The following is a 27,636-nucleotide window of genomic DNA, read 5'->3' on the forward strand; positions in this document are numbered from 1 at the left end:
GTGGCGCTGGGCGCGGGGAGGGACCCGGGAACCCAGGCGCCCGGCGCTCCGCCTCCCGTTTCCGGGGCCGCGCGGCTACCTGCACCGCCCGAGCCGCACCTGGCGGAGGCAGAAGTCGCCAGCCCAGCGAGCGCAGAGGCGCGGCGCGGAGAGGAGGGACGGCACCCGGCGGGGGGGAGGAGAAGGAGGCGGCGGCGGCGGGCGGCGGCGTGGAGGGCGCAGCGCGCCGCGCCGCGGAGGAGGGCAGGCGGCGGCGGCGGCGCTCGGCTCGCTCTGCCCGGCCGGCTGGGCGCGCACCCGGGCCCGCACCGCGCCGCTGCGGGCGCACATGGCAGCGTGAGAGGCCGGCGGCGGGAGGAGCGGGCGGCGCCAGGCCGGGGCCGCAGGGCCGCATGGACAGCGGCGCCACCCCGGCCGGCCCCCACTAGGGCCCCCACCCCGCGGGCGCCACCCCCCCACCCCCTCGATCATGGTGCCCCGGCGGCCGCCCGGACTGAAAGCGGCGGGCTGGAGCCGCTGAGCCCCCGCGGCGGCCGGGAGCTGCATGGGGGAGCGCGGGCCGCGCTCGGGAAGATGCCCCGGCCGGAGCTGCCCCTGCCGGAGGGCTGGGAGGAGGCGCGCGACTTCGACGGCAAGGTCTACTACATAGACCACACGAACCGCACCACCAGCTGGATCGACCCGCGGGACAGGTAAGACCCCCGGAACCCCTCTGCCCTACACCCCCGCCTGCCCCTGGGGCCACCGGCCGGGACCGGGAAGGGGGCGCAGGGGCTCCGCGCGCCTCTTGCGCTCTCTTCTGTGCCCTGACTCCCCGCCACCTCCTGGAGCGCTGTTCCTGCCCCAGTGGGCTGCAGAGGGGAGGGGACCGCGGGTGAGCTGGCCCAGGCTGCCCCCAGCGCCATCCCCGGAGGCAGGGCTTAGGCCCCAGCCTGCACCTGCCCAGAGTTTTGACCTTAAGCTCTAGCCCCGCCCCCCGCCCCCTTTAGGAGGAGAGGTCGGGAGGGGGCTGGGGAGCGACCTGGCGGGGTGAAGCCGGGTCTTCCCCGGGGAGGCTTTCCCCAGCATGGGGGAGGGGGAGGGGAGGCGTCTGGTTTGGAGGGGGTGGCAGGGCCCCAGGATTCCGTGGGAGACTACTGGAAGGGCGCTCAGCGGAGGGGAAGGCAGCCTGGGGTGTGTTTTTTGACAGGTGCCTCGGTGGCTCCTGAGCAGAGCCCAGGAGCAGCGGGGGGGGGGGGGCATCTGGTGGGCGGCAGGGGGGGGTCCTGGAGCGCGGGGGTGGGGAGGAATTGAAGGACGGGGAGGGCAGATGAGGGAGACGGGTTCTCCAGGAATCTCGCAGCAACTTGGAAGCTGTTAGGATGCAGATGGAGGTGAGAGGCCTCCGGTAAAGCCCTGCCCCTCGCCTCTTTCTCCTCCCTTTCTTCTTCTCTCTGGGGGCCGGGGCTCCTCGGCGCTGCACCAGCGCGTCCTGACCTTGGCGGGCCCCAGGCCGGCCGCGGCATGAGATGGTTTTGCTGAGGCAGGTGGAGCTGAGATGACTCGGTGTGGCTCTTAGCTCCCCACACTTTCTCCTGGCTTTGACTGCCTGGCATTTCTATGCACACATACGCACGCACACCCCCTCACCATGTTACTACCTGAGAGGGGACCCCCTCTCCACCCCCAGACCACTTTGTTGTTCTTTGTTGACACGTCTGTGGTCAGAGTGGCTCAGGAATGTGGACTTTTCACCTGGTCTGTGACCTTGGGGGTCGCTTCCCTGTCGAGCAACCTGGGTGGAATTCTTGGACTCTTCATCTTTTTTTTTTTTTTAGGCATTCCCAAACATTCTGTATGACTCTTCATCTTATGGGGTTGGGATGGGGGAGTCCTGCAAGGGCACAAGATGTGGGTTAAAAAAAAAAAAAGGCAGCAGCAGAAAGAAAATGAGAGTTGAGAGCCCCAGCAGATTTTGTGAGCATTCACCATTTCTTAGGTGCCTACTCTGCTCAGCACCGTGCTGAATGTCTCATTAATGTAATCGAGAAAAGAAATTTCTAATGCTAGGGAACGTCTCTTAGGCAAGCTGCTTTAACCTCTGAACCTCAGTTTCCATATTTGTTAGACGCATGGTTTGCTTGGAAGGGAAGGAGTAATAGTGGGACTCCTTAAAAGTTGGAAGACACTTGGGAGATCAGAGTCCTACTCTCCTTTCAAAACATAGGAGATTTGAAGCCCAAAAGTGTGATTTGCTCAAGTATTTTGACATTTCTGCCACTCTGCATACACCAAGTTCTTTTACAGCTCTGAAGACCTAACCTCTAAACTTGTCATCCAGACACACTGCTCCGCCCCCTGCCCGGAGCTCCCTTATGGTGTTGATGAACTTGGTAGCCCCTTTCCTTGTCCTCTTTTCAGAGCAGACACAAGTTCAAGTTTAACATGTTCTCCCCCAGTTTAGGTCCCTGTAGCTTACTGAGGTTGGTGTGCTATTAGCAGTTGGATGTCATGTCAGAGGGCTAGGACAGCTGCCACCTGCACTGATAATCATGCATCTAGGGACTTCTCTAGGGCTCTGAGGGATAATACCTAGATAGGAAGCCTCTCTCAAACAACAGTAATTCTTTTTCCTTGGAAGAGGGCAAGCTTCTGTAGAGAACTGACTTGGCTAGAACACACTCTCCCCAATTATAGTTTTATGTGGACCACCTTCATGATTTTTCACTATATCCACCTGTTCCTTATTTAAGACTTAATTTTAGATCAACCCACTTTTAAAATTTTTGTACTATTTTCACAAATGGGAAAGTAGTAATATTTACTGTTATAAACAGAAGGTGACCTTAAAAAATACAGCAAAGGGCTGGGGGGGGGGGACCTGGTGTCATAATTGGGCTAGTTACTGTGGCCAGCCCAAGGCCTCAGCCTTTGTTTTGCAGCAGAGTGGCAGGCAGTGGACAGACATCAGAAACACTCAGGCACTTGACTGAGCTCCTCACCCTTCTTTGCCTCGGAAGTCATGGGTTTTTAAGGCTTCATCTTTGAACCTCTGTGTTTTCCCACCTGCACTGGGCTGGCATGGGGCCCTGAACTTGCCCTGAGAATCTCAGTTCAACCCTTGGGGTCACTGCCAGCTTTGGAAAAGAGCTGAGCAAAGGACATTCACGTGTGGTTCCCTGCAATTTCCCTCCAACACGCCCCATTAGGGATTTCTGCCTGTTAGTCCTGCCTGTGTGGCCTTGAGCAAATCACTTGACCTCTCTGAGCTCTGAGTGCCCCATGGATGAGATATGAGGATTGGTTAGATGGTCTCCAAAGACCTGCGAGCTCCCAGATACGATTTTAGGCCCTCTACCTCCCCTTATCCCTCCTGACTCCATGGGGGCAAAGGGGAGATGGGGGTGGGCTGTTAGGAAGAGGAGGAGAACATTTAACAAAGCTAAAAAGAGCCAAACTTACTTTTGGGTGTTGTGGGGTGAGGTGATAACTGCCAAGGTAGTTACATTCCTGCAACTGGTTAATGCTGTGGAACAAAAAATCATTAAAAAAAAAATTCCACTCCTTGAGTGTGTGTATGTTTGTGTGTGTGTGTGTGTGTGTGTGTTTGCCTTGGCTTTTTCCTTACCTGAATCGTGGGGATGCCTGCCTATCCCCCTGAATTTAAAAGAAGTAAGCCAAATGGTCCTTTGGTTAGAAAAGTGATTTCTTAGCCACTGAGGACAAAATAGCGTCTCCGGTTACCAACCCTAAAGAATGTCTTGGCACATTCCTCCCTCTGGGGCTGAGCTATTTTGTGTGCTGTCCGGCCTGGAGCTGCTGGGGGTAGGGAATCCAGTTTTCAGCTTCCCCTTTCACCAGGGGGTTGGAAGAGCAGCCAAGCAGCCAGCCTTGCCAACCCTCTCCCCTTCTCACCCAGGGGAAGACTGGGAGGCAGAAATTCCTGCGGATGGTTGTCCCAACAACCGGAGAGGGTCCAGTGGGCAGCCTGGGCCCTGCCTACTGCACTAAAAACTCCAGTACACACAGGCTCTTCCTGGGTCAAGGCCAGCCTGGGAAGGTGACGGGTCCTTTGGGAATCAGGTGCTGTGGCTCGGGCCTGAACGGCCTTTTGGAGCTGTGCTGCTTTTGCAGAATAACTCTGGTTGCTTCTGGAAGCTCCCAGCAAAGGGGCAACGTCCCGTGCATTTAACTTCATGGCATGCAAAAACAAATGTACCAATTGCTCTCTGAGGAAGAATGGATCATTGGGACTGATCCTCCCAGAGAAGGTTCCTGAAGCCTGATTCCTGCTTGTTCTGTGGACCTTCTCGTAGGAACCACCTGGGAATTCTGGGGAGTTTCTGGCTCTGTGTGATAAGTACTGGAGGCCCACGTGGCTGGAGAGGCCATGCTGAGAGGACCCAGCAAATTCTGTCATGATCAAGAAGATCTTCTGCTAACCCTATTATTTCAGAAATAATTGACATGATAGGAAGTTGGGTCTATAGCAGTCAAAAGATCTTAACCTCCTGTAGGTCACAAACGTTTATGAGACTCTGATAGAGGTTCAGGACTCTTCTCAGAGAACGGTGCAAGCAAAGGTTTTTGCACATAATTTCAGGAACCTCCTGGACCCTAGGTTCATAACTTCTGCCATAGATTAGCTTGGAGACTACTTGTCACCATCCAAGATCTCCTGTTTAGGTAGCAGATCATGATTGAGCATTTACTATATTCAGGTGCTCTGTTGAGAGCTTTACATAGGTTACGTCTTCCGAGATCTGGTGAGATTGGGCTACATGGATTACTTCTTTAAATCCTCCTGGCAGCCCTGGGACTGGGTACCTGAATTACCTGAGGCTTGGGGAGGCCGAGATGATGAAGCTCCTCAACTCTTGTGGAGCTGTGATGTGAATACCAGGCAGGCTGACTGCAGAACCCATATCTCTAACCACTGCTCCATTCAACTTCCTACTGAATTAGTTGCGGAATCAAGATCTGTGCCCCACTGCCTGCGGAATTTGGCCTTGGGATACAGACCTGGGACAGATATGATTTCCCTTACTTGTGGCTATTTTGGTGTGGCCAGGTTACGGGCAACCAGAGGGCAAGTGTGGATATTGGAATCTTGGATCCGCCCCATGCTACCTGAGTGACCTTGACAAGTGACATATTCTCTCTGAACCTTGGTTTTGTCTTCTAATGAATGGGGAAATGCATATAAACCCTCAGGGATAGTTATGAGCATTAAATAAGTGAAAATGGATAGGGCAGCTAGCTTGGTCTGACACTGGTCTGACATGCAGGGGGCCCTCAGGAATGCCAATTTTTTTTAACTTTTATTACAAAGTACCTGTGAAACACCTGTGTCGAGTGGAGGCTACACCTCCACCCAGCTTTGAAGCTGCAGTGGACCTTTTTGGTGAAATCCAAGGCTTTGGATTTCATGGCTTTCATGAAACCCAAGGCTTCTCATATCCACCAATGAAATTGAGGATCAGAGACAAGTGACTTGACAAGGTCGTACAGCAAGTAAATGCCAACCTTGAGTCTAGTAAAGGTCTTCTTTCCTCTTTCTCTTGTGTAAACTTTTCCCTAAAAAATCAGATCCAGGTTCTCCTGACCCATGGTAATAATTTGGGTATGTTTTATGCTTGTGGCTGTGTTATTGTTCGTAATCCTTTTTGACTGTGCAGACCAGCAAGTTTTATTTGTGGTGTCACAATCATTTGTGAATTGTGTCTTAGGAATTTGCTATATGTCGGATGATTAAAGTACCAGTGGTTGTAAGTGAAATTACTATTCTTATAATCACTTAAAATGGATTTAGGGTTATTGTCAGACTAATGTCACTTTCCACTAATTTGCATTCCAACACGCTTTCTTAAATGGGAGTTATAAACTAGCCTGCCAGAGAATTTACCCAAAGCCTGTATTCTCCATGATTTTTCTATGATCCACTAATACCTATGATCTGTAATGCTAATACCTATATGCAAGTTATTAGAGGGCTGTCTTCTCTGTCCAAGGCTTGGGTTTAAGATCCACATATTCTATGGGAATCTACCCTGTGGGATCATCCTGTGTTCGTTACTAAACAAGAAATGAGGGTTAGAAGCACTAGTAAAGATAATAGGTAGAAATAAGAGATTTGGGAACCCACAAATGAATAAAATAATAAAAACTAACATGTTTATTCTCTACTGTTCACTGGGCTAAGCATTTTTTTTTTTTTTTTTTGAGTCAGAGTCTCACTCTGTTGCCCAGGCTAGAGTACCTTGGCATCAGCCTAGCTCACAGCAACCTCAAACTCCTGGGCTCAAGCAATCCTTATTTATTTATTAAAAAACATTTTTTTTAGCCGGGCGCGGTGGCTCACGCCTGTAATCCTAGCTCTCTGGGAGGCCGAGGCGGGCGGATTGCTCAAGGTCAGGAGTTCGAAACCAGCCTGAGCAAGAGCGAGACCCCGTCTCTACTATAAATAGAAAGAAATTAATTGGCCAACTAATATATATACAAAAAATTAGCCGGGCATGGTGGTGAATGCCTGTAGTCCCAGCTACTTGGGAGGCTGAGGCAGGAGGATTGCTTGAGCCAGGAGTTTGAGGTTGCTGTGAGCTAGGCTGACGCCACGGCACTCACTCTAGCCTGGGCAACAAAGCAAGACTCTGTCTCAAAAACAAAACAAAACAAAACAAAACAAAAAAAAAAACAACATTTTTTTAAGACAGAGTGTTGCTCTGTTACCTGCACTAGAGTGCCGTGGCATCAGCCTAGCTCACAGCAACCTCAAACTCCTGGGCTCAAGCAATCCTTCTGACTCAGCCTCCCAAGTAGCTGGGACTACAGGCATGCGCCACCATGCCCGGCTAATTTTTATATATATATATATTTTTAGTTGGTCAATTAATTTCTTTCTATTTTTAGTAGAGACGGGGGTCTCACTCTTGCTCAGGCTGGTTTCGAACTCCTGACCTTGAGCAGTCCTCCTGCCTTGGCCTCCCAGAGTGCTAGGATTACAGGTATGACCCACCGCACCTAGCCTGGGCTAAGCATTTTATATTATGATGTCATTTCATCCTTTCAACAACTATGTGGGGGTGGGTAAGTCCATCTTAGGATGAGAAAATTAAGAAAGGTAAGTAACAGGTCTGGCTCCGCCCTGGCTTGCTGATCCATTTCGGGGCCCCAGAGAACCCTATTGACAGCTGGGTTCGAGAGCTAGCATTTATTTTTACAATGGACGAACCTAATACGGATCTCAGGGAGAGATGTTACTAAGGAGCCTTAACTGGAGAAGCCAGTGAGATCCTTGTGGCAGGAGACTGTTTGGCATAAACTCTACCCTCTGGGAGCAGCCGGCTAACCTGAGCTCTGGGCACAAGAGAATAGAGATGGTGGCAAAGGAACTCTGAAGGGTGCAGTGCATGCAAGGGAGCTTGCAGTCCTTCCCAAGTCTCTTGGGTAAGTGCTCCCACCAGCCAGGGAGGGAGTAGCCAGGGCAGCTACTCTCTGCCACCATACCTCCCCCTTCCGGGGAGAGGGCTTAGCCAGACTGACCTGGTTTTCCAATTCCCCGGGGTCCCGGGTAGCCGTGAAAGAAACACTGCCCTTTTGAAGGGAAGAGAATCAGGTTGCCTTAGTTACCGGGAAGGTTGGCACGCCAAGTTCAGGTGCAGGTAAGGAGAGACAAGGCTGGAATAAGTGAGAGTTGGAGGTGACCACCGTGTTGCCGCAGAGCTCCCTGGATGGAGGAGGCCTCGATCAGGTTTTGGTGGCATTACGGGGATGCCAGCCCCTTGGCAGGCGGCTGTCCGCGCTGTGTGCCGGGAGCTCTTTGCGGCCACATCTGGCTCTAGGTGATGAGGATCTGCAGCCTCCAGCCCAGCGAGGGGCCCTGGATAAGAGGGATCCACTTCACTTGGAGAAGTGGCTCGGTGACATCTCTGTCACCAGCTCCTCACTGTTTGTGAGGAAAGCACTTCCCCTTGGACAGGGCTGAGGGCTGGATCGGGGCTGAGTCCGTGTGAAAAGCTCCTGCCATGCCTCTCCCAGCCACGGAGAGGGTGGCCGGCCGCAGGAGAGGGTGGCCGGCCGGGCACCGTTAGGTAGAACAGCGGAAGGCTCTGGTTGCCGCAGCTGCCAAACCTCTCAGCCGCCTTGAATCCCTGTTTCAGCGTCAGATAAAGGAAGAGAAAAGGAAGAAACTGGATACAGAGGCATTTTGTTCTGAAACCTCCATCAGCAGGCTGTTTAACCTCCAGCTCCTAAGCAGAAAACTTCTCACCAAAGTACTGGGGGTAGGTAGGGGGCAGGCGTTAGCTGTCGCCGTGTAGGGAGACTGTCCCATAAAGATGCTGGACAGGGATGGGGGGTGAACTGGAGAGTGGGGGAGGGGGAGAAGAAAAGGGGACAAGGGGGGTGGGTCACACGCCACCCCCTTCCCCAATCGCCTCCTCAATGCTTCTACCCATGACATCTTGCTGTTAGGAAGAAATGAGATCTTTCAGTCTCAAATGTCTGCCAAAGAAAAGGGACAGAGGCTTAAATTCTTGCTCAATGGTCAACCAGAAAAAAAAAAAAAAATGAAGCTGCATCAAGATTAGGGACACCTTTGTTGGCTTTTTTTTTTTTTTCTTGCTCCATTCATCACTCTCTGGCAGTGAGGACACCAGGCCAACAGCAGCTGCTGACTTTCCCCCGTCGGCTGCCTGCTGTCGCCCGGGCCTGTTTTGGTGGCCACCCCCACGCCGCCTTCCTCCCCGCCCAGTGGCCGTTCCTTGTTCCATTCGTCACTGGGCAGCCCCTGGGACCCACTGACGGGTAACGGGCTTGGAGGGATAAAATGTCAAGATAGGGGCATCAGGTGGCTGCTAGGATGAGATGACTCCGGGACAGGCTTCCAATCCCGCATCTGTCGCGGCTGTTCTTAGATAGTCACGGCTCTGAGCATGTCGCTGTGTGTTCCAGGAACTCCTTATGCGCGCATAGTGTGTCTTTGTGTCACTGACGGAACAATAACTGGCACCTGGAGAAAATGATGGGAAATAATCATGGTTACTTTTAATGATTTTTAGCCAGTGGCTGCCATGTGCTAAGTACGATTGCTCATCTGTATTTTTCTGGCATTTTGCAAATGAGGAAACAGGCTGAGAGAAGCGACAAGCTCAAGGTCACACAGGTAGGAAGGGGTAGAGTTGGCATCTGAATCTAGATCTGATTTCAAAGCCTTGCTCCTGTCACCACCGTAGTCTCTTTCAGTGAGTTCGGAGAGAGGGGAGGCCAAAACGAAAGGGACCTTTTAACTACAGAGAAAAAAAAAATCAGAAACACCTGTTCAGTGCAGGTACCTTATACGGTTGGAGAAAAAAGTGTGTGTGGTTCCAGCCAAACATTGGTTTGACACACCACACTATTCCCTGCAGTAGATAAGACCTTCATAACGACCATCAGAGGACACTGAGTCAAGTCTGGCCCTGTCTCTTACAAACTGTAAGTGACCTTGAACCAGTTCTTTCCCCTCAGCTGGATACAAGGATAAGTGTAGGACCCACCTACTCCGAAGGTGGTGGTTGGGACAAGATGACACCCAATATGGCAAGTCTTAGCAAAATGCCCAGTGCACAGCATGCTTTCACATGGAGCTCTTACCAGTTAGGCTAACTTACCCTCCCATACACCGGCGAAGGAACTAAAACCCTGTTTCTTCCTTGCCAACTCAAGTCTCTTCCTGACGGCCCATGGCTCACCTGAACCACATTGATATTAGAGCTTGCAAACCACCTTGGCAGCACTCATTACATAAATCAATAAACTCTCCCCCCTTATCGGAGGCAAGCCCTTCTGTGGAATTTCTAGAGTGAAACAGCTCCTCTTGCCAGCTCAGGGCTGTGTGTGAATCAGGGTTAATGAATTGCAGTTGTCATGGCAGAGCTAAAAGAGCTGAGGCAGGAACCGGAGGTCTCTGGAATTCATTTGTAACTGCTTTGATACCATGTCCCTTCACTCGGTCTTCCCTTTTGCACGGTTGGAGAGCGGTTCGAGGACCTGCTGGTTTTAGCATGGTGGTGGTGCAGAAACGCATCGGTATTTGTCACGACCCACCCGGCCAGGGGTTGCCCATTCACTTGGCAGGTATTTATGGAGTGGCGACTGCACTCCGCTGTGCACCAAAGAGCAAAGTCCCTGCTGCAGTGGGTGATGGAGACTGGCAAATAGTTAAACAGATGAATTGCATTATGACCAGGGTCTTGGTGTTCTCTAGAATTCTCTCACCCATCTTAGGAAGACTGGGGACAGATTTGTCTATGACACCTGTTGACGACAGTGGTGGTGTGAGGCTAGATTTGGAGCTGGGAGACCTTTGTGTTACAGAGAGCTTGCTGTGATGAGCTGGGTTGAGTGTTGGGAATGCAGTGGTGAAAACAACAGAGTCTCTAAATCAGACTTTACTACAAATTAGTGAGAGACACAGCTAGTCATCAAACTGTGCAAATATAGTAGACGTACCAGGCCCTCTGAGCCTCAGTTTCCTTCCTCGCCTGCTTCATCTGGACGCATTCATTCATTCGTTCGTACCTCCTGGATGACACGCTTCTAATGTGCCAGGCATTGTTCAAGGGCTTCAGCAGTGATTTTTTTTTCTTTTCATTAAATTTTTTATTCTTTATTTTCTTGTTTATTTTTTTATCTTTTTGGGGGGCTTCTATAGATACTGCAGCAGTGATTAATCCAACGAAAATTAATCAACAAAATCCTTGTCCTCATGGAGCTTGCGTTCAGTAGCGGTGGCTGTCCAACTTCAGGAAGCACTGGAACCTGGAGGACTTGTTAAACACCTGGAATCCGAGTCAGGGAATCCAGGTGTGGCCTGAGAATGTGCATTTCCAACAGGTTCCCAGGTGAGGCTGCTGGTCTGTGCCCTCCACTTTGAAAACCCACTGACATATTGACTTATTAAATCCTCACAATAGTGTAGGAGAGGGAACAGTATTGTCCCTGTTTTACAGATGAGGAAACTGAAGACGGGTGAAGCAACTTGGTCCTCTTCCATATGCCAAGAGGGCTAAAGGAAGCGGTCCCGTGCATGACACCATTGACCTGCATCACTGTGACTGCTAGGAACGTGTCACTGTTGTGTTCTTTTGCTGACCAAAGTCTGAGTGGTAGCAAAATCCAATAGGTTTTTCTTTTTTTTTTTTTCCCCAGTAAGAAATAAAGCACAGGGAGCAGGCAGTGTAAGGGATTCTAGAAGCCAGAAGGGACTTTCCTTTAATTAGAATATGTAGAATCTATATGGCCATGGCCATGGCAGGAGTAGAGGAAATAACCCTCCCTGTTTCTCAATGGAACTGAGCCAGGACACCCTCCCTGAGCTGCTTACACCCCTGGGAACTTTCTCTGCTTCCACTCTAGGAAGTGCAGGGAGGGAGGCGTGGGGAAGGGCAAAGCCATCCTCTCGTGGAATCCTCCCAGCAACCCTCTAGGGAGCCCTTTCCATGGCTGTTCCCCTTGACCACTACTTGAGTGTTACATACTTTTGTCACTTGCTAGTTCTGTGACCCTGGTCAAGTTACTGAAGCCCTCCTGAGCCTCCATTTCTTCATTTGCAAAATGAGAATAAATTAGAATCTACCTCCTGGGGTTAGTAAGAATCACATCAGAGGTCTCATTGTATTCAAGTTCCACTGACCTGGCAGTTCTAACTGCAGCAATTACACCCTCCCAAGTACATTTTATAGCTTTCTCTATAGCTGTGTAGTTACTGCTCAATTCATATATTTTGAGGACCAGAATTTTTGGACATGAACCATTTTCTTCTTGTTTCTGTCTGAGAAAAATGTTCCTTAGAAAAACTGGTCATGCCTAAGAAGATAGACTTTTTTCCAGTGGACAGCTACCTTTGCTAGGCAGGAATATTAAGGAAGAGGTCTCTTTATAGCTCAGGGAGTTTCAAAACCAGCTTTAAGTGGTTTATTTCTATTGCTAGCATGAAACAAACATTGCCAACAGCCTATGGAAGACCATGGGTTTTTACCAGTGACCAGGCCCTCCACGGTTTGTGCCCTGGCACAATGGTTTTTAAAGTGTGGTTCCAGACCAGTGTATCAGCTTCACTTGAGAACCTGTTAGAAACACAGATCCTCACGTCCCATGTCAGACCTACTGAATCAGAAACTCGGTGGGTGGAGCCCAGCAATCTGCGTTTTAATGAGCTGCTGCCCACTCACGTCTGTGACCCACTGGCCAAGTGTTTGCAGCAAGAATGACCTGAGATATTTTGTTAGTGGTTGGATGGCAGAAACTGGCCAAGATTGCAGGACCTTCTGAGCACGGGGATATGTAGCCAGTTGAAATGGTCCTAATTGGCTTATGAACATTTCAGAGCTATCCCTAAATCCTTATTGGCCACGCTGCACTTCCACACTCCCTTCTCTATGCCCCCACCATTGCTCGACATCTTTTTGACAATGGTGGTGTGATGAGGTTTAGAAATGCCTTCCCCACCTCTCTGGCCTAGGCTCCACAGCACTTTACGCTGCAGAAGAGCAGCGTGGCTTCTCCATGCCGGGTTACTGGGTAGCTCGGTGGCTGGCATGCAGTGGGGGCACACAGCCAGGATGGAATGCTCCCCAGTCAGGAGTTTTCGATTCTGTTTCTGGCCCTTCCTCTTAGCAAGCCACTTGCCCTTCCTGAGCCCTGGTCTCCAGTGCTTTGCAGTGGGGGAATAAGGACCCTTGGTCTCCTTTCTCCAACAGAAAGGAGCTAGGGGAACAATAGGAATGACTACAGGCTTCCCACCTTCTGCTACATGTTGGAATTGTTAGATCACTGGAGAGGAGTGCTAAAAGTTCCCGTGCCTGGCCCACCCCCAGAGATGCTGGCTTAATCGGTCTGGGTTATGGCTGGGCCATAGACAGTCCCCAGTTGATTTTAGGTTGCAGCCAGATTGGAGAACCACAGCTGTAGGTAAATATCTGCCTTCCTCGCAGGCACTTATAGAGTTGAGAATGAGATTAAGTGAAAATACTTTGTAAAGGGCACAAGTGCCATAGGAATATCAGATTTCATTTTAAAACTTAACACTTATACAGTTCTATTGGAAAAATTGAGATGATTCAGGAAGTCTTAAGAAAGCAGTTGTGGGAGGCGGAGAAGTAGATATTTGGGGGAACATCAGGTACCTTGATGTTTGGCAATTGGCCCTTTCCTCTATCTTGTTTTTTCTTTCCTAATGGGTTAAGAATCAGAGATATGAGCTTTTTTTTTTTTTTCTTCATGTGAAAATCTTCAACTTCCATTGCAGCAGTAATGCATTTAGGTAAATTAGCCTAAGTTATTCTAGAGTTGTAAGCCTGAGGGCCGGGCTTCCCCTTTCGTCTGCTGAACCTGGTTTGGATTTCATGCACATACCTGCATCATTGAGTCACCAAGAAAGTGGGACCATATAGATCACAGCCACTGGACAAGAACTAGTAGTTAATAGCAAGCATTTATTAAGACTGTAGCTTGTGCCAAGCTCTGAGCTGTGTGTTTTGAATGCATCATCCAGTTTCATTCTCAACCTTATGAGGTAATAAGAACTGTTATCATCTTAATTCTGCAGGAGGGAAACTGAGGCTTAGGATATTGAAAAGTTGCCCACCGTGGCAGAGCTACTAAGTGGAAGAACCGGCGTGCAGAGCCCAGTCTGCCCCTGCAGAAGTTCTCTGCCACCCCACAGATCAGGCCAGGCCGTCAAGGAGAGTAGTGCTGAATCCGTCCTGGGCATATAGACTAGAGCCCCTTTCACTCTTCTAGTTCCTTTAGCGGCACCTTCTCCCCGTTGTTTGGGGTCCGTCTGGAGAGCCAGGCCTTGGCTTGCTCCACTGGTTTAGCAGATGTCCCCCTCTCAGTGAGCGCTTTTTCTGAGTTCATTTGGTTTTTCAGAATCTCTCCAGGAAATCATTTCCTTGACCAAATGCTCCTGTCTTGGGTGTCGATCAACATCTTTGCTTCTCCCTTCTTTTTTTTTTTTGAGACAGAGTCTCACTCTGTTGCCCGGGCTAGAATGCCGTGGCGTCAGCAACCTCAAACTCCTGGGCTCAAGTGATCCTTCTGCCTCAGCCTCCTAAGTAGCTGGGACCACAGGCATGTGCCACCATGCCTGGCTAATTTTTTCTGTATATTTTTAGTTGGTCAATTAATTTCTTTCTATTTTTAGTAGAGACAGGGTCTCGCTCTTGCTCAGGCTGGTCTTGAACTCCTGACCTCGAGCAATCCTCCCACCTCGGCCTCCCAGAGAGCTAGGATTACAGGCGTGAGCCACTGCACCCGGCCTGCTTCTCCCTTCTTATGGGCTGTCTTCTGCTCGAGGAGCTCCATCTGGTTACTTTGGTTCGAAAGCCTTAGCGAGAGCCAGGTTTCCCTGAGGCTCTTGGGTGCCTGAACTTGAGCTTGGTCTTTGGCATTCTTGCTGGCCCAATGGAACACTCTTCAGAATGTGTGTGGTGGGTTCAGGAGAAGGCAAATGGGTCCTGTCGGGCTGAGCTTTGCTGGGCAGGAAGAGGCTCTAGCTGTGCGTGGATTACCTTCCACTATTTATTTGTTTGTTTGTTTATTTAGTAAGTAAAGTTGGGGTCCTGATGTGTGGTTCCACTCGCTCCGCCAGGCACCCAGCCTTACCTTCCACTTCTGCTACACGTTGGGTAGAATTGAAACCAAAGAATGTCATGACCTTTGTGTGTTTGGTTCCTGGTGGCAACCACGCTAAGAAAAGGTACTGCAGTGAACAAAGACTGACATTGTCCCACGTGGAACATACAGACAAATAATAAAAATGTTGGAAAAATAATTACAGATTAGGAAAATAAAGAGGGGACTGGATTAGGAAATAACAGGCCTTGTAAGTGACTTCAAAGGTTAAAGAATAAAGTTATGCAGTCCTGTAGTCAGAAAAACTGAGTTTGCGTTTAGCTTTAAACAAGATACATCTATAGCAATCACCTCTCTGCCTCTTCAACTAGCTTCTCACGATTCCAATCAGGAGTTTGTGGCACTGTATTGGCAACAAGCAGTGTTTTTTCTTGACTTTGGCCAAGGAGCTCTTCCCCCCGCCTCTCCAGGTGGTGGGATCTGTTGACCACGTTCATCTGAACCTCTAATGGGTGGGACCCGGACTCCATGTTTGTAAAAAGAAACCCCAAGTGATTTTGATGGAATCTTAGGTTTGAGAACCACTGATCAACGGAATGGATTTGTTGTCCCAAATTGCAAGTCATTCTGGAGACTCAACTAGAATCCCTTCAGCCTCTGCCAGAACCTGGTCAAATTCTGGGTCCTCGTTTTAAAAAAATCTCTGCCCTCAGACTTCATGGACTGGTCTCCAGCACGCTCAGGTGTTCCCTCCAAGAATAAGTCTCAGTCTTTATGCCCCTTCACATGAAGAACGTAGAAGAGTTCCATGCCCACTGCCTCCACCCTTCATTCTTGCCTCACACCTTCCCTCCCTCCTACTCCCCCCCCCCCAGCCTCAGAGGAATGTTCCAGAAATGTCACCCAGAGCCACACAGTGGTTTCTTCCTTGGCCTCCTTATGGGTCCAGCAGCGTTGGCAGCCCTGTTCCGTTCTGTGGCCATTCTTATCCAGGGGAGGGGAAGGCGCTTTGCATTCTTCTTCTCCCTCCTTACTCATCCCCAGTAGTGTCCATGTCCCCAAGCCTTCAGTCACCTCCTCTGCCATGAAGCCTCGGGTGCTTGTTTCCAGGTACCTGCTGGACATCATTTCGGTGTCTAGGCAAGCACTGCAAACCACAGCAGACTGAAAGCTGGATCCAGTTCTGGTCTCAAACACCTTTGCCTCTTGCCTTTTCTTGCCATTACCACGAGAAAGTGCCTCTATAAGGACTATGACATATGTATAGTTCGCAGTCTTAAGGTTCAGCAGGTACATTAGTGAAGTGTAGGTCTTCCTCCCACCTGGTTCCCGTCTCCCCATCCCCTCCTCATTTCTCCATAGTCAACCCCTGTTTCCAGAAACATCCCTCTCAATTCTTGCTTCCCCATTGAACTGCCAACTTCTGCTGCCCTTTCTTTTGCGGCCTCTGACAGCTTGTTCCTTTCCTGCTCATTCCTACAGAGGCTTAGTGGAAAGCAGAGACCAAATGACAGGCCTCTCCCTCTGTCGGCCTCTGGTCTGATTTGGGACCAGCCTCACATAACCGAACGCTGACCACCCCTTTCCTCCCACCTTTTGGGGGGCAACTCCCATGGGTGCCGAGGGACACCTTCTGAGCTTCTCACAGCTAGTCCCACTCGCATGTGCTAAGTCTCTCATACTTTCCTCACTTTCTTCATCTATAGAATGGGCATAATAGTGTTTACTTCATACTGTTTTTAAGTGTTTAAAAAAGACCTTTCCCGTGCATATTTTTTAATTTTGGTATAATTTTAAACTTACAGAAAAGTTGCAAGAGTAGTACAAAAAGTTCTCATATACCCTTTATCCAGACTTACCAATTTTTCAAAATCGCTCTTGACTTTTTAATTTTGATCGATATATAACAGTTCATCAAATTGATATAATGTGACATTCACACAAAGAATCTTCTAATGTTAAAAATTTCACTTGTTTGCCAAAATTTTGGTATTATAAAAACACAGTGATGGATATCTTTGCACAGTACTTCTTGTGCAATCTCTGGTTAATGCTTTGGATAAGATAATAGTAAGAAAATGATAAGCTGAAGTGTACGCACATTTAGATTTTTATGCATACTATCAGATTATATTTTAGATTATTTTTATCAGTTTATTACCACTTTTTATGTATTACTCATTTACTTTATATTCTTTTATTCTATCTCTGAATAAATAAATATAAAATTGCTTATATATAAACCATTTAAGATATGTGTATATATATGCCTTTATATATCTGAGTATATTTTATATATTGAGATATATAAATTATATACATAATTTATAGGATTTATAAATGACATAGATATATTTATGTATACATATATGTGTGTGTATATATGCACACACCATTTACAAGTAAGTTAGAGTTGGGTGCAGTGGCTTACACCTGTATCCCAGCATTTTGGGAGGGTTGCTTGAGCCCAGGAATTCAAGACTAGCCTGGGCAACACAGCAAGACCCTGCCTCTACAAAATAAATTTTTTTAAAAATTAGCTGTGTGTGGTGGCACCCACCTACAGTCCCAGCTCCTTTGGAAGCTGAGGTGGGAGGATTGCTTTTGCCCTGGAGTTTGAGGTTACCGTGAGCTATGTTTGGGCCACTGAACTCCAGCCTGGGCAACAGAGTGAGACCCTGTCTCAAAAAAAAAAAAAAAAAAAAAAAGAAAGAAAAGAAAGTTGGAGATTTTGTGTCTTTTTAATGCTAAATACTTTAGTGTGAATATCTTAAGAAACAAAGCTGTCCCCTTACATAACGTCGCAGTTTTTATAAGGATTAAACTGAGTAAACAGTGTAAAATACTTTGCAGTGTGCCCAGCGCCCTTGCAGGTGCCAGTAATTGTTAGCCCTGGTGACTGAGCTGTCTTCACTGGTCCTATGCTTCTAGCCTTCCCGGGTTGGTGGCAGTTCCCAAGCCTGCCTGCACTTTGCAATTCTCCAGCCCCACCCATGTTGACACCCCACGTCCCCTCCCAGGCAGCATGCTATGTCACTTGCTCCACGAGGCCCCTGTCATCTGTGTCCCTCCCTGCTCCCAGCAGGAAGGGGTCTGCAGTTAAGTCGGGCCTGTTTCTGGTCAAAAGCAACAGAGGCCCATTCAGGCTGGCTCTCCAAAGAGGTTAGAGTTCAAAGGCATCTGAGCAAAGGCACAGTGGCACCTGCTGTGGGGCAGGTGGGAGCCACAGCAGGGAGGTGGAGAGGAAGTGAGGCAGTAGCTTCTCCCCGCACCTCCCTCTGCCCACCCACCGCATGGTTTCTGCTACCTCCTGAACCCTCATGTGTGAGTCAGTTCTGCCTCTTACTAGCTTGTGTGATTTGGGGTGGGCTGCTTAATTCTTTTTGAGCCTCAGTTTCCTTTATGCCAATAAGGCTAAGAGTAAGAAAATAATAACAAAGACCTTAATGAATGCCACGCACTGCTCTAAGTGCTTTATATTTATTAGCTCAACTAACCATCACACCAACCTTCTGACAGAGGTGCTATTACTATCCCCATGTAGAGATGAGAGTGTGGAGGCACAGAGAGGCTAAGTCATTTGCCCGAGGTCACACAGCTAGAAAGTGGCAAAGGCAGGATTCAGGCTCAGGTTGTGTGGCTCGTGCACTTAAACAGCCATCTACTTGGAAGGGTTACTGAGAGGATTAAGCATGGATTATTATCTCATTTAAGGCACATTGCAGAGAGCATGGCTCATAATAAAGACTCAGAAATGTTAATAGTTATTATCCTATCTGCAGCATTAGTTTGCAGGTGACCCAAGTGGACTTCTCGGTCCCAGCCCTTGTCTCATAACCCTTCGTCCCAGCAACCACAACTCATGAGAGACGGTCATTTAAAAAGATCGCAGAGCTGGTCTTGAACTGCACTCACCTGGTACAGGAAATCGTCAGGGGTCAGGTGGCGCCAACCACAGCAGCTGCCCACTGGGAAGGGGCAGGTCATGGGCACTTGGCATCCTTAGGACATTCTTTCTCAGAACTTGCAGAGGAAAGTGTTCTGAGCGCTCGTGGCAATTAGCAGGGCCTGGTGGCGCCTGTAGCTGAGCCCAGGCTCTGTTCTGAACTCTGCTGCTGCCCTCAACCCCCTGTGACAAAGTCCTACCAATCTGTGTGACTCCTGCCTTCTCGCTGCTCCAGTGTGGGCCGTGGGCCAGCACAGCAGCATGGCCTGGGGCCTTGTTAGAAATGCAGAATCCCAGGCTGCGCCCCAGACCCCCTGAATCAGAGCGTGCATTTGCCCCAGACCCCCGGTGGCTCTTGCACGTGTTACTGTTGGAGCCACACTCACCACTCAATGCTGCTTCTGTTTGTGTAGCCTGTTTTTCTTTCTTTCTTTTCTGGCTGCCTGTGCCTCTTTCTCTTTCTGATCTAGGGCACACCACATACTTGTCGTATCAATAGACAGTGGGCTTTTACAGCCAGTTATAAACACTATCTAAGGAAAGGAGCTTCTCAGCTCGGTCCCAGGGCCCCAGTGGGACAGGGATTGAAGCCGGGCGGGGGTGGGGCCACGCAGCTCAGTTGATAGGGCTTCACGCCTGCTGAGAAAACGCAAGGTCCTGAGGCCACGGTGGCTCCACTGGCAGGGTCGGGTGCCAAAGGTCAGAAGTCCACCAGGGCTGCAGAACATGGAATTCGGGGGACATGGGGCGGTCAGAGGTGGGGATCCTCTTGGTAGAGCTTGTGGGCTCTAATAAGTCACTAGGGGTGGCCCAGCAGACACCCGGCAGAGATCACAGAGGCAGGGTTCCGGTCCTCAGGGAACAAGTCAAGGAGGAGCCTGGGGTCTCCAGGAAACTTCCGCCAGGGACTTGGGCCAGGAGGCTCCCTGGGATAGCTTTGAACAGAGCAGAAGCGTGGCTGCCAGGGGACTGGCGGTGGAATGATGCCTCGGGTCAAGGCTGGGGACAAGGTGGGGAGCCTGAGCCTGGGCCAGCCCTGGTGATGGCAGAGGTGGGCTCAGGTGCAGGACTGGGGACAGGAGGGGCAGGGAGCCAGCCACAGCTGCAGGCAGAGAGGCCTGTGGAATGCCTCACCTTTCCTGGCATGCGGGTGGCAAGGAGGTGTGGCAGATTCCAGAGGGCTTTCCCAGCAGAGGTCAGGACACTGCCCTCGCCAGCCCTGGCTCACCTGTGGGCAGCATTTCAGCGTAGCAGGGACCTTGCCCCGACACATTCCTGAGATAATGCCCCCCTCCCCCACCAGCCAGCCCGAAGACAGTCCATCAGCGTGAGCGAGGCTGCGATGCCCTCCCCGGGTTCATTCCAGCTCGTTTGATGTTGGTATGTATGTCTGTGTAACATGACTGAAGAACGAGTCATTAGTGAGCTGTCCAAAGTCCCTTTGGGAACATTCCAGGAAAATAAACCAATATTCCATCAAAGCCACAAATAGCTTCTTTTTTTTTTTTTTCCATTCCTTCAAAGCAGGGTTTCTGTGTGGTCCACAGACCTCCTGCTCTAGACTCCCCCAAGGAGCTTATAAAATAAAACTCAGATTCCTGGGCCCTCACTTTATACCTACTGCATCATCATCTCGGTGGGGAATCTGCCTTTTTTTTTTTTTTTTTTTGAGACAGAGTCTCACTTTGTTACCCAGGCTAGAGTGAGGCCATGGCATCAGCGTAGCTCACAGCAACCTCAAACTCCTGGGCTCAAGCGATCCTATTGCCTCAGCCTCCTGAGTAGCTGGGACTACAGGCATGCACCACCATGCCCGGCTAATTTTTTATATATATATTAGTTGGCCAATTAATTTCTTTCTATTTATAGTAGAGATGGGGTCTCACTCTTGCTCAGGCTGGTTTCGAACTCCTGACCTCAAGCAATCCACCCGCCTTGGCCTCCCAGAGTGCTAGAATTACAGGCGTGAGCCACCACGCCTGGCCAAATCTGGATTTTTAATACACTGCCCCAGTGATCCTAGGGGCAGTGTATTAAAAACTCTCACTTGAAAACCTCTCACTTTCCTCCCTGCTTCCCTGCTCTCGGGTTCTCTCTTCCCTTTGCATAAGCCTTAGTGCCCTCGCCTGCTGACCCTTCCCTCCCTGTACCGCCACCCCAGCCAACTCCGGCTAAGTGGCCACCTCTTCCTGGAAGCCTTCCTGGCATCTTCATCCCACCTTGTGTAGGGCCTTCTGTGCACCCTTCTGAATCTACCACGCAGCAGTTGTGTCTCCCTGTCTGACAGCTCCAGGGAATGGCGAGGCGTCCTGTCCGGTCCCCTCCCCGGGCCCAGCACGGAGTTTGCCCGTGATCGGTACTGATACATGATGAACACGGGGGAAGGGACTTAAGCAGCAAAGGGAAAGCCACAGAGTAGGGGCGGCGAATGGATGCTTCCCAGGAAGAAGCTGCCGCCTTCTGACTCTTCTCCTGGTCAGGCTGAACTCCTAGGTCAAGTTTGGGGCCCCGGGGGAAACGCTAGACCAGGGAGAGGCCAGGGCTGTGACTGGCAGTGGCACGGTCCACCTGCTCCGGGCCCAGGTGTTGCCAGCGGAAGCACAGCGACCTGTCTGTCGCCGACGACCCCAGGGCTTGTGATTCCTCCTGCTGTAGAGAAACAGACTAAAGGACAGTTTTCCAGCCCCAGGCCTGACCCCAAACCCAGGGCAGCTGGAATGCCCCGGCCTCCCTCCTTTCAGGCAGGAGGAGTTAGAGAATAGAACCACTGGACCATGAAACGCCCAGGAGTCCTTTCCCCCAGCGCTTCTCAGAGTTTGCCACCCTGATTTTCCTGCGAGGCTTTCGCTATTGCCACTTGCCAAACCAGCGAGTGTTGACCCAACAGAAACCAAACAAAGCCAGCAGCAGCCCTAGACAGACCGTCTTCATCGACTTCATCGTGTCTGTCGGCAAAGGGACAGCCAGGTGCCCCCCGGGGGACTGCAAGGACGCTGCCCATCACCGAGCTCTGAAAAACAAAATGCGTTTCCGTATTCCTAACAGCTTGAGCTCCAGAAACCTGCTTTACCAGTCCCGGTGCCTCCCGGAGCCGGCTCAGTGTCTGCGTGCATCTGGGGGCCTGTGGGGACTGGCTGGGAACAGAGTGGCTTTGGGACTCTAAGGTCAGCCCGGACTGCTGTGAGGGCCCAGGAGGTCAGGGTGAGGGCGGTCTGCCCTCTCAGCCCCTAGCAGGCTCAGAACCTTCCCGGGCACCTTGGAAAGCAAGGACCGGCCGAGTTTGGGCCAGCAGGGCAGGCAGGGCGGCCGAGGGCTTCTCGAGTTGGTGAAAGGGACACCCCGCTTTCCTTCAGCGTCCACTGTGTCACAACCCTTCCAGCAGCGTTAGCTGTGAAGCCATGGAGGGAGTCGGACTTTGTGAGATTTTAGGCAATTACGGGGTTTCTTTCATGCTTTTTATGTGAAGATGTTATTTCTGAACCCACTCCCTGTCCCTTCCCTTCTCCCCAAATTACACTTGATTTGCCTCCAGGGGGGAGCCGGTACGATGTCATCATTTGGTTACGATTTTATATTCAAACAGTAATCAAGTGACGATAAAGTTCACAAATCTCGTTGGGGGCTGCGGAAACCTCAGCCGGCAGTAGCGACAGCCGCGACCGACCGACCGAGGGGGTTTTACCTACATTTGCTTGTTCCCTTGTCCTCACCTTCCAGAGGAGGCAGCTGAGGAGGCTGAGGTTGGGGAACTCACCAAGGTCACCCAGGAAGTTGGCAAGAGGGCTGGGGCTTCAGTCGGGAGCTCTCTTGGCGCTCGCCAGTGCTGCATGGTGTCTTCAAAGGTAGCTGGCGCGTGTCGATGGCACGTCACTAACGCTCGTCGTGTCCCCTGCCCTTTTCTCGGAGCATTTGTCTGCGTGTCCTGATCTGGGAATTAGTCAAGCTCTCGCACTCTCCTGGGTGCATCGGCTGGAATTCGGGCGCTGGAGGAAGTTGCTGCCTCCTTCCTGGAGCCCACGGCCGGGTCCCACAGACCTGCTCTGTAGGGCGGTGAGGACAGGGGGTGTGGCCCGGGGGTGAGGGCAGCCTGGCCGGGGCATGCAGGGCAGGCAGGGTGGCGGCGACCCACCCGGCACATGCTCCCAGGCACGGAACCCAGGCGTCCCCCTGCCAGGGCCTCCTCTCCCGTTTCCTCTTTGCCTCCTGGCCTCCTAGGATCTGGAGCTGTTTGGGAATGTGAGCACAGAGGCCTTGTCAAGAAAGAAAGAGTCCCACTGTCCAGCATTCCCCGCATCCCAGCTCACTGGAGAGATAAAAAGGCCAGATTATGTGGGGGGGGAGGAGAGACCAGGGCACCAGGACAGTTCAGACCTAATTGCTAATGGCTCCTGGAATATGTTCTCCCAAATGTCCCTGATTTCCTTCAGAGGCACTGGCTGCCCTTGTGAGGGGCTGGACCGCGTTGGATGATGCATTATCAGTGCAAGGCAGTGGCCCGATGACGTCATGACAACCCTCGCTCTCTGAGGACACGTTCAGGGGCAGGAATGCGGCGCTGGGGAGGGCCCAGGGCTCGGTAGGCAGCACAGCCCGGCTTTTATTGCGTCACCCTGGCTTTATTGGCCCTTTGTTCCTTTTCTCTTTGACAAAGGATTATTTTTTTTAACTTTCTGATTAGAAATCGATAGTTGAGGCCTGCTAGTCACCTCTTTGGCTTGGCGTACAGACCAAGGAGAGCCCACGGCACTTAGTCTCTGTTTGCAAGTGTCCTCTCAGCCCAGAAGTCCAGAAATGTAGTCGGCCCCTCATTTTTTTTTATTAGATTGTTATTCAGGGTAGTTCCTACAGTAATCACAATAATAAAGGTTCTGAGGTTTATTACACAGATATTTTTCCTGTTCACTTTTTAAAAACTTATTTATTTTTAATTATGGTAAAATATACATGACATTTTAACCACTTTTTTTTTTAATTAATTTTTTTTTTTTTTTTGAGACAGTCTCGCTTTGTTGCCCAGGCTAGAGTGAGTGCCGTGGCGTCAGCCTAGCTCACAGCAACCTCAAATTCCTGGGTTCAAGCGATCCTCTTGCCTCAGCCTCCCAAGCAGCTGGGACTACAGGCATGCGCCACCATGCCTGGCTAATTTTTTCTGTATATATTAGTTGGCCAATTAATTTCTTTCTATTCATAGTAGAGACGGGGTCTCGCTCTTGCTCAGGCTGGTTTTGAACTCCTGACCTTGAGCGATCCTCATGCCTCGGCCTCCCAGAGTGCTAGGATTACAGGCGTGAGCCACCGCGCCCGGCCTATTTTAAAACCACTTTTAAATGTCCAGTTCAGTGGCATTAAGTGCATTCTTAGTATCATGCAAGCACCACAATCATCCATCTCCAGGACTCTTTTCGTCTTGCAAAACTGAAACTGTATAGCCATTAAACAGGAATTCCCCACCCCCAACCCCTAGCAACCACTATTCTACTTTCTGTCTCTAGCTATGATTTTGACTGCTCTAAGTACTTAATATAAGTGAGATCTTAACTGTTTGTCTTTTTGTGACTGGCTATTTGAGTTAGGATCCTATCCTCAAAGTTCATTCGTGTTGTAGCATGTAACGACAGTTTTTACCTTTTTAAGGCTGAATCATATTCCGTGGTGTGGGTAGACCACATTCTGCTCATCCATTCATCCATCAGTGGCCACTGGGGTTGTTTCCACATTTTGACCAGCGTGAGTGACGCTGCTGTGATCCTGGATGTGCTGATATCTCTTCAAGACCCTGTTTTGCTGGATCAAATGGTAACTCTCTTTTTAGGTTTTTGAGGACCTGCCCTGCTGTTTTCCACAGTGGCTGTGCTATTTTCCATTCCCCACCAGGAGTACACAAGGGTTCCAGTTTCTCCACATCCTCTCACAAACGCTAATTTTTGTTTTTGTTTTTTCCAATAGTCGCCAACACGAGGGGTGTGAATTACTATCTCATTGTGGTTTTGATTGCATTTCCCTAATAATTAGTGACGGTGAGCATCTGTACCTACACCTTTTTAAAAAGCCACTTCCTCCCGTCATTTCAAAGCCAGAGAGCAATAGAGTGTGATGTTCAAGGAGCTGCTGCATCTTAGAAGCCAAATCCTGTCTTGTCCCCTTCGTAACTCTGTGACTTTGAGTCAGCTCTGACAGCTCGCTGTGCTTCAGTCCCCCATCCTTAAAATGCAATAAGTGATTTGATCTCATCGGGTTACCAGGAGACACAGTGAATTAATACAGAGAAGTCCCACAGCATGGTTCGTGACTCTCCGTGTGTTTGATAAGTGTTGGACATCGGTACTACCAGTGGACAGTAGAATCTGGTGCCTTCCATTCTCTGGGGATGGTTTTCTTCTCTGCCTTGTCTTTTCCAAGTGGGGCAAAGGCCTTGGGAGGTTGAAGTGAGATGGCGGCTGGAACCTGGTGGGTTTTCACACCCCAAGGGTGGCCATGTCAGGGGAAGAAGATCAGGGCCAGCCTCTGTGTCCCTTCCGAAACTTGGTAGGTGTGTCTTATTTGGAGAGTGAATGTCTCTAGAGCTGGTAGCCGGAAGAGGGGAACGAGGCCTGGGGAAGGAGTGGAAAGTTAGCTAGCTGCTCCCTCAGCCAGTAACGGTTAGAGCAAGTGACCCTCTGGGTGATGAATGGCTCCTAATTGCATTAAGTCACAGCTGTCAGCTAAGGGTTTATGTTGCTATGTGTGTTACCACAGGGGACTGCACCCTGTGGGCTTGGATGACTGTCCTGGGGCCCCAGTGCCATGAGTCTCAGCACATGGGCCTCCACAGAGTGCCCCATCTGGTAGGACGCCATCCTCATCCCAGAGAGAGCAGGGTTTCCGTGTCACTGCGGTTAATTCCAGGACCACCAGCAGGACCCTGTGCTGCACCTTCCCTTTTGCTTCCCAGAGCAGATTTCCGACGCGGTCACTCTGCCCTAGGGAAGCTGTCATGGGAGAAAGACATCTCCATCTCTGATCCTTCCTTAAATCCTAACCCAGTTTCCTTAGCAAGGCAGGAAGAGCGGATGTACTGAAGGGAGGGAGAACTTCCTCCTCTTCCCACCGTCACCCGGTTCACTTCCTTCCCAGGGCCCAGCTTACAAGTCAGTTCCTGAAGAAATCATTTCCCACCTCCATGAATGGGGCCAGGTTCAGTGTTTATATTGTCTCATAGTGCAGTACTTTTCCTTTGAATCGATTGTTCAGTGTAATTAGTTAATACCTCATGTTGTTTCTGGATAATGTTAGCCCAGGACTTTTCTAGACCAGCAGTTCTCAAAGTGTGGTCCCTGGAAGTCCCTGCAATCCTCTCAGGAGACCTACAAGGTCAAAACTCCATAATAATACTAAGAAGTTTTTTGCCTTTTTACTTGCAACCTCATGAGAGTCCAGAGACTACATGGCATGTGAGTTTGCAACACACAGATATAAAAGCACCTCTTTGGACTCAGCTGTCTTTTGTTAAGCCACCCATTAAGAAGATTGGCAAAGATGTAAAATAATGCCACTTTCTCACTAATTTGGGTGGGGGTGCATTGGAAAATATTTTATTTTTTATCTTTTTTATCTTTTTTTTTTTTTGAGACAAGAGTCTCACTTTGTTGCCAGGACTAGAGTGCTATGGCATCAGCCTAGCTCACAGCAACCTCAAACTCCTGGGCACAAGCAATCCTTCTGCTTCAGCCTCCCGTGTAGCTGGGACTACAGGCATGCACCATCATGCCCGGCTAATTTTTTCTATATATATTAGTTAGCCAATTAATTTCTTTCTATTTATAGTAGGGACGGGGATCTAGCTCTTGCTCAGGCTGGTCTCGAAATCCTGACCTCGAGCAGTCCGCCCGCCTCAGCCTCCCAGAGTGCTAGGATTACAGGTGTGAGCCACCGCTCCCAGCCTGGAAAATATTTTAAAAGTTTGAGAACTGCTGTCCTCCTAGAAAAGAGGTCAGAAACTTTGTCTAGGACTAGACAGTAAATATTTTAAGCTTTGTGGACAATGCCATGTTTGTCTTAGCTATTCAACTCTGTAGAATGAAAGCAGCCATAGATAATTTATTAGCAAGTGAGCATAGCTGTGTCTCAATAAAACTTTATTTACAGCAACAGGCAGGCCATAGCTTGCCAAAGTTGAGTTTAACATAACTGTAGGTGAGATGCTACAGAAAAAAAAGATCAATGAACATGAAGTCAGGACAATAGAAAGTAAACTGAAGCAAAGAAAGAGAAAAAGCTGAAAAAATAGAGTCAGAACCTTAGTGATTTATGGGACATTATTAAGTAGTCTAAGAAATGTGTATTTGCATTCCTAAAAGGAAAGGAGAAAGATTGAGGAAGAAAATATATTTGAAGACATATGGCTGAAAAATTCCAAAGTTGATAAAACCCTGCTCTAGACGATACGCTTTAAGAGGGTAGGAACCACATTATCTTGTAAATTGCTTTATCACTAGCACTTAGCACAGGCCTGCTGCTTAGTTTGATCATTTTAATAGAAATAATTTTTAGCTGCTGGTAGTACAGGTCAAAAATAATTTCTGATAGATATTACTTGTTTGTCACATAAAGAAAAAGTCCAGAGACAGGCCAGGCAGGGCCAGGGTGGTGGCACCACAATGTCATCAGGGACCCAAGTTCTGTATGCCTTTCTGCTCTGCCATTCTTAGCACATGACTTCTATCCTTAAACTCACCTCATGGCCTAACAAAGCTGGGCGCAGTGGCTCACGCCTGTAATCCTAGCACTCTGGGAGGCTGAGGCGGGCGGATTGCTCGAGGTCAGGAGTTCGAAACCAGCCTGAGCAAGAGCGAGACCCCGTCTCTACTATAAATAGAAAGAAATTAATTGGCCAACTAATATATATATAAAATTAGCCGGGCATGGTGGTGCATGCCTGTAGTCCCAGCTACTCGGGAGGCTGAGGCAGCAGGATTGCTTGAGCCCAGGAGTTTGAGGTTGCTGTGAGCTAGGCTGATGCCACGGCACTCACTCTAGCCTGGGCAACAAGCGAGACTCTGTCTCAAAAAAAAAAAAAAAAAAACAAGCCTCAAGAAGATTAAGCTGATCAGCCAGTT

The 27,636-nt window shown here is 49.8% G+C and overlaps 1 protein-coding gene across 1 annotated transcript in view; it reads left to right on the forward strand.

Annotated features, from left to right (window-relative positions):
• The first annotated feature begins 467 nt into the window (after positions 1–467).
• The window catches only part of WWC1 (WW and C2 domain containing 1), a 163,490-nt gene continuing 136,321 nt past the window's right edge, over positions 468–27,636 (forward strand). Inside the window, exon 1 of the mRNA XM_075996278.1 lies at positions 468–692. Within this exon, the coding sequence (XP_075852393.1) occupies positions 574–692 (119 nt within the window). The 5' untranslated portion in view covers positions 468–573. The remainder of the gene's footprint in view (positions 693–27,636) is intronic.

The sequence above is a fragment of the Microcebus murinus genome, chromosome 21 (assembly GCF_040939455.1).
Source record: "Microcebus murinus isolate Inina chromosome 21, M.murinus_Inina_mat1.0, whole genome shotgun sequence".
NCBI classification, from domain to species: domain Eukaryota; kingdom Metazoa; phylum Chordata; class Mammalia; order Primates; family Cheirogaleidae; genus Microcebus; species Microcebus murinus.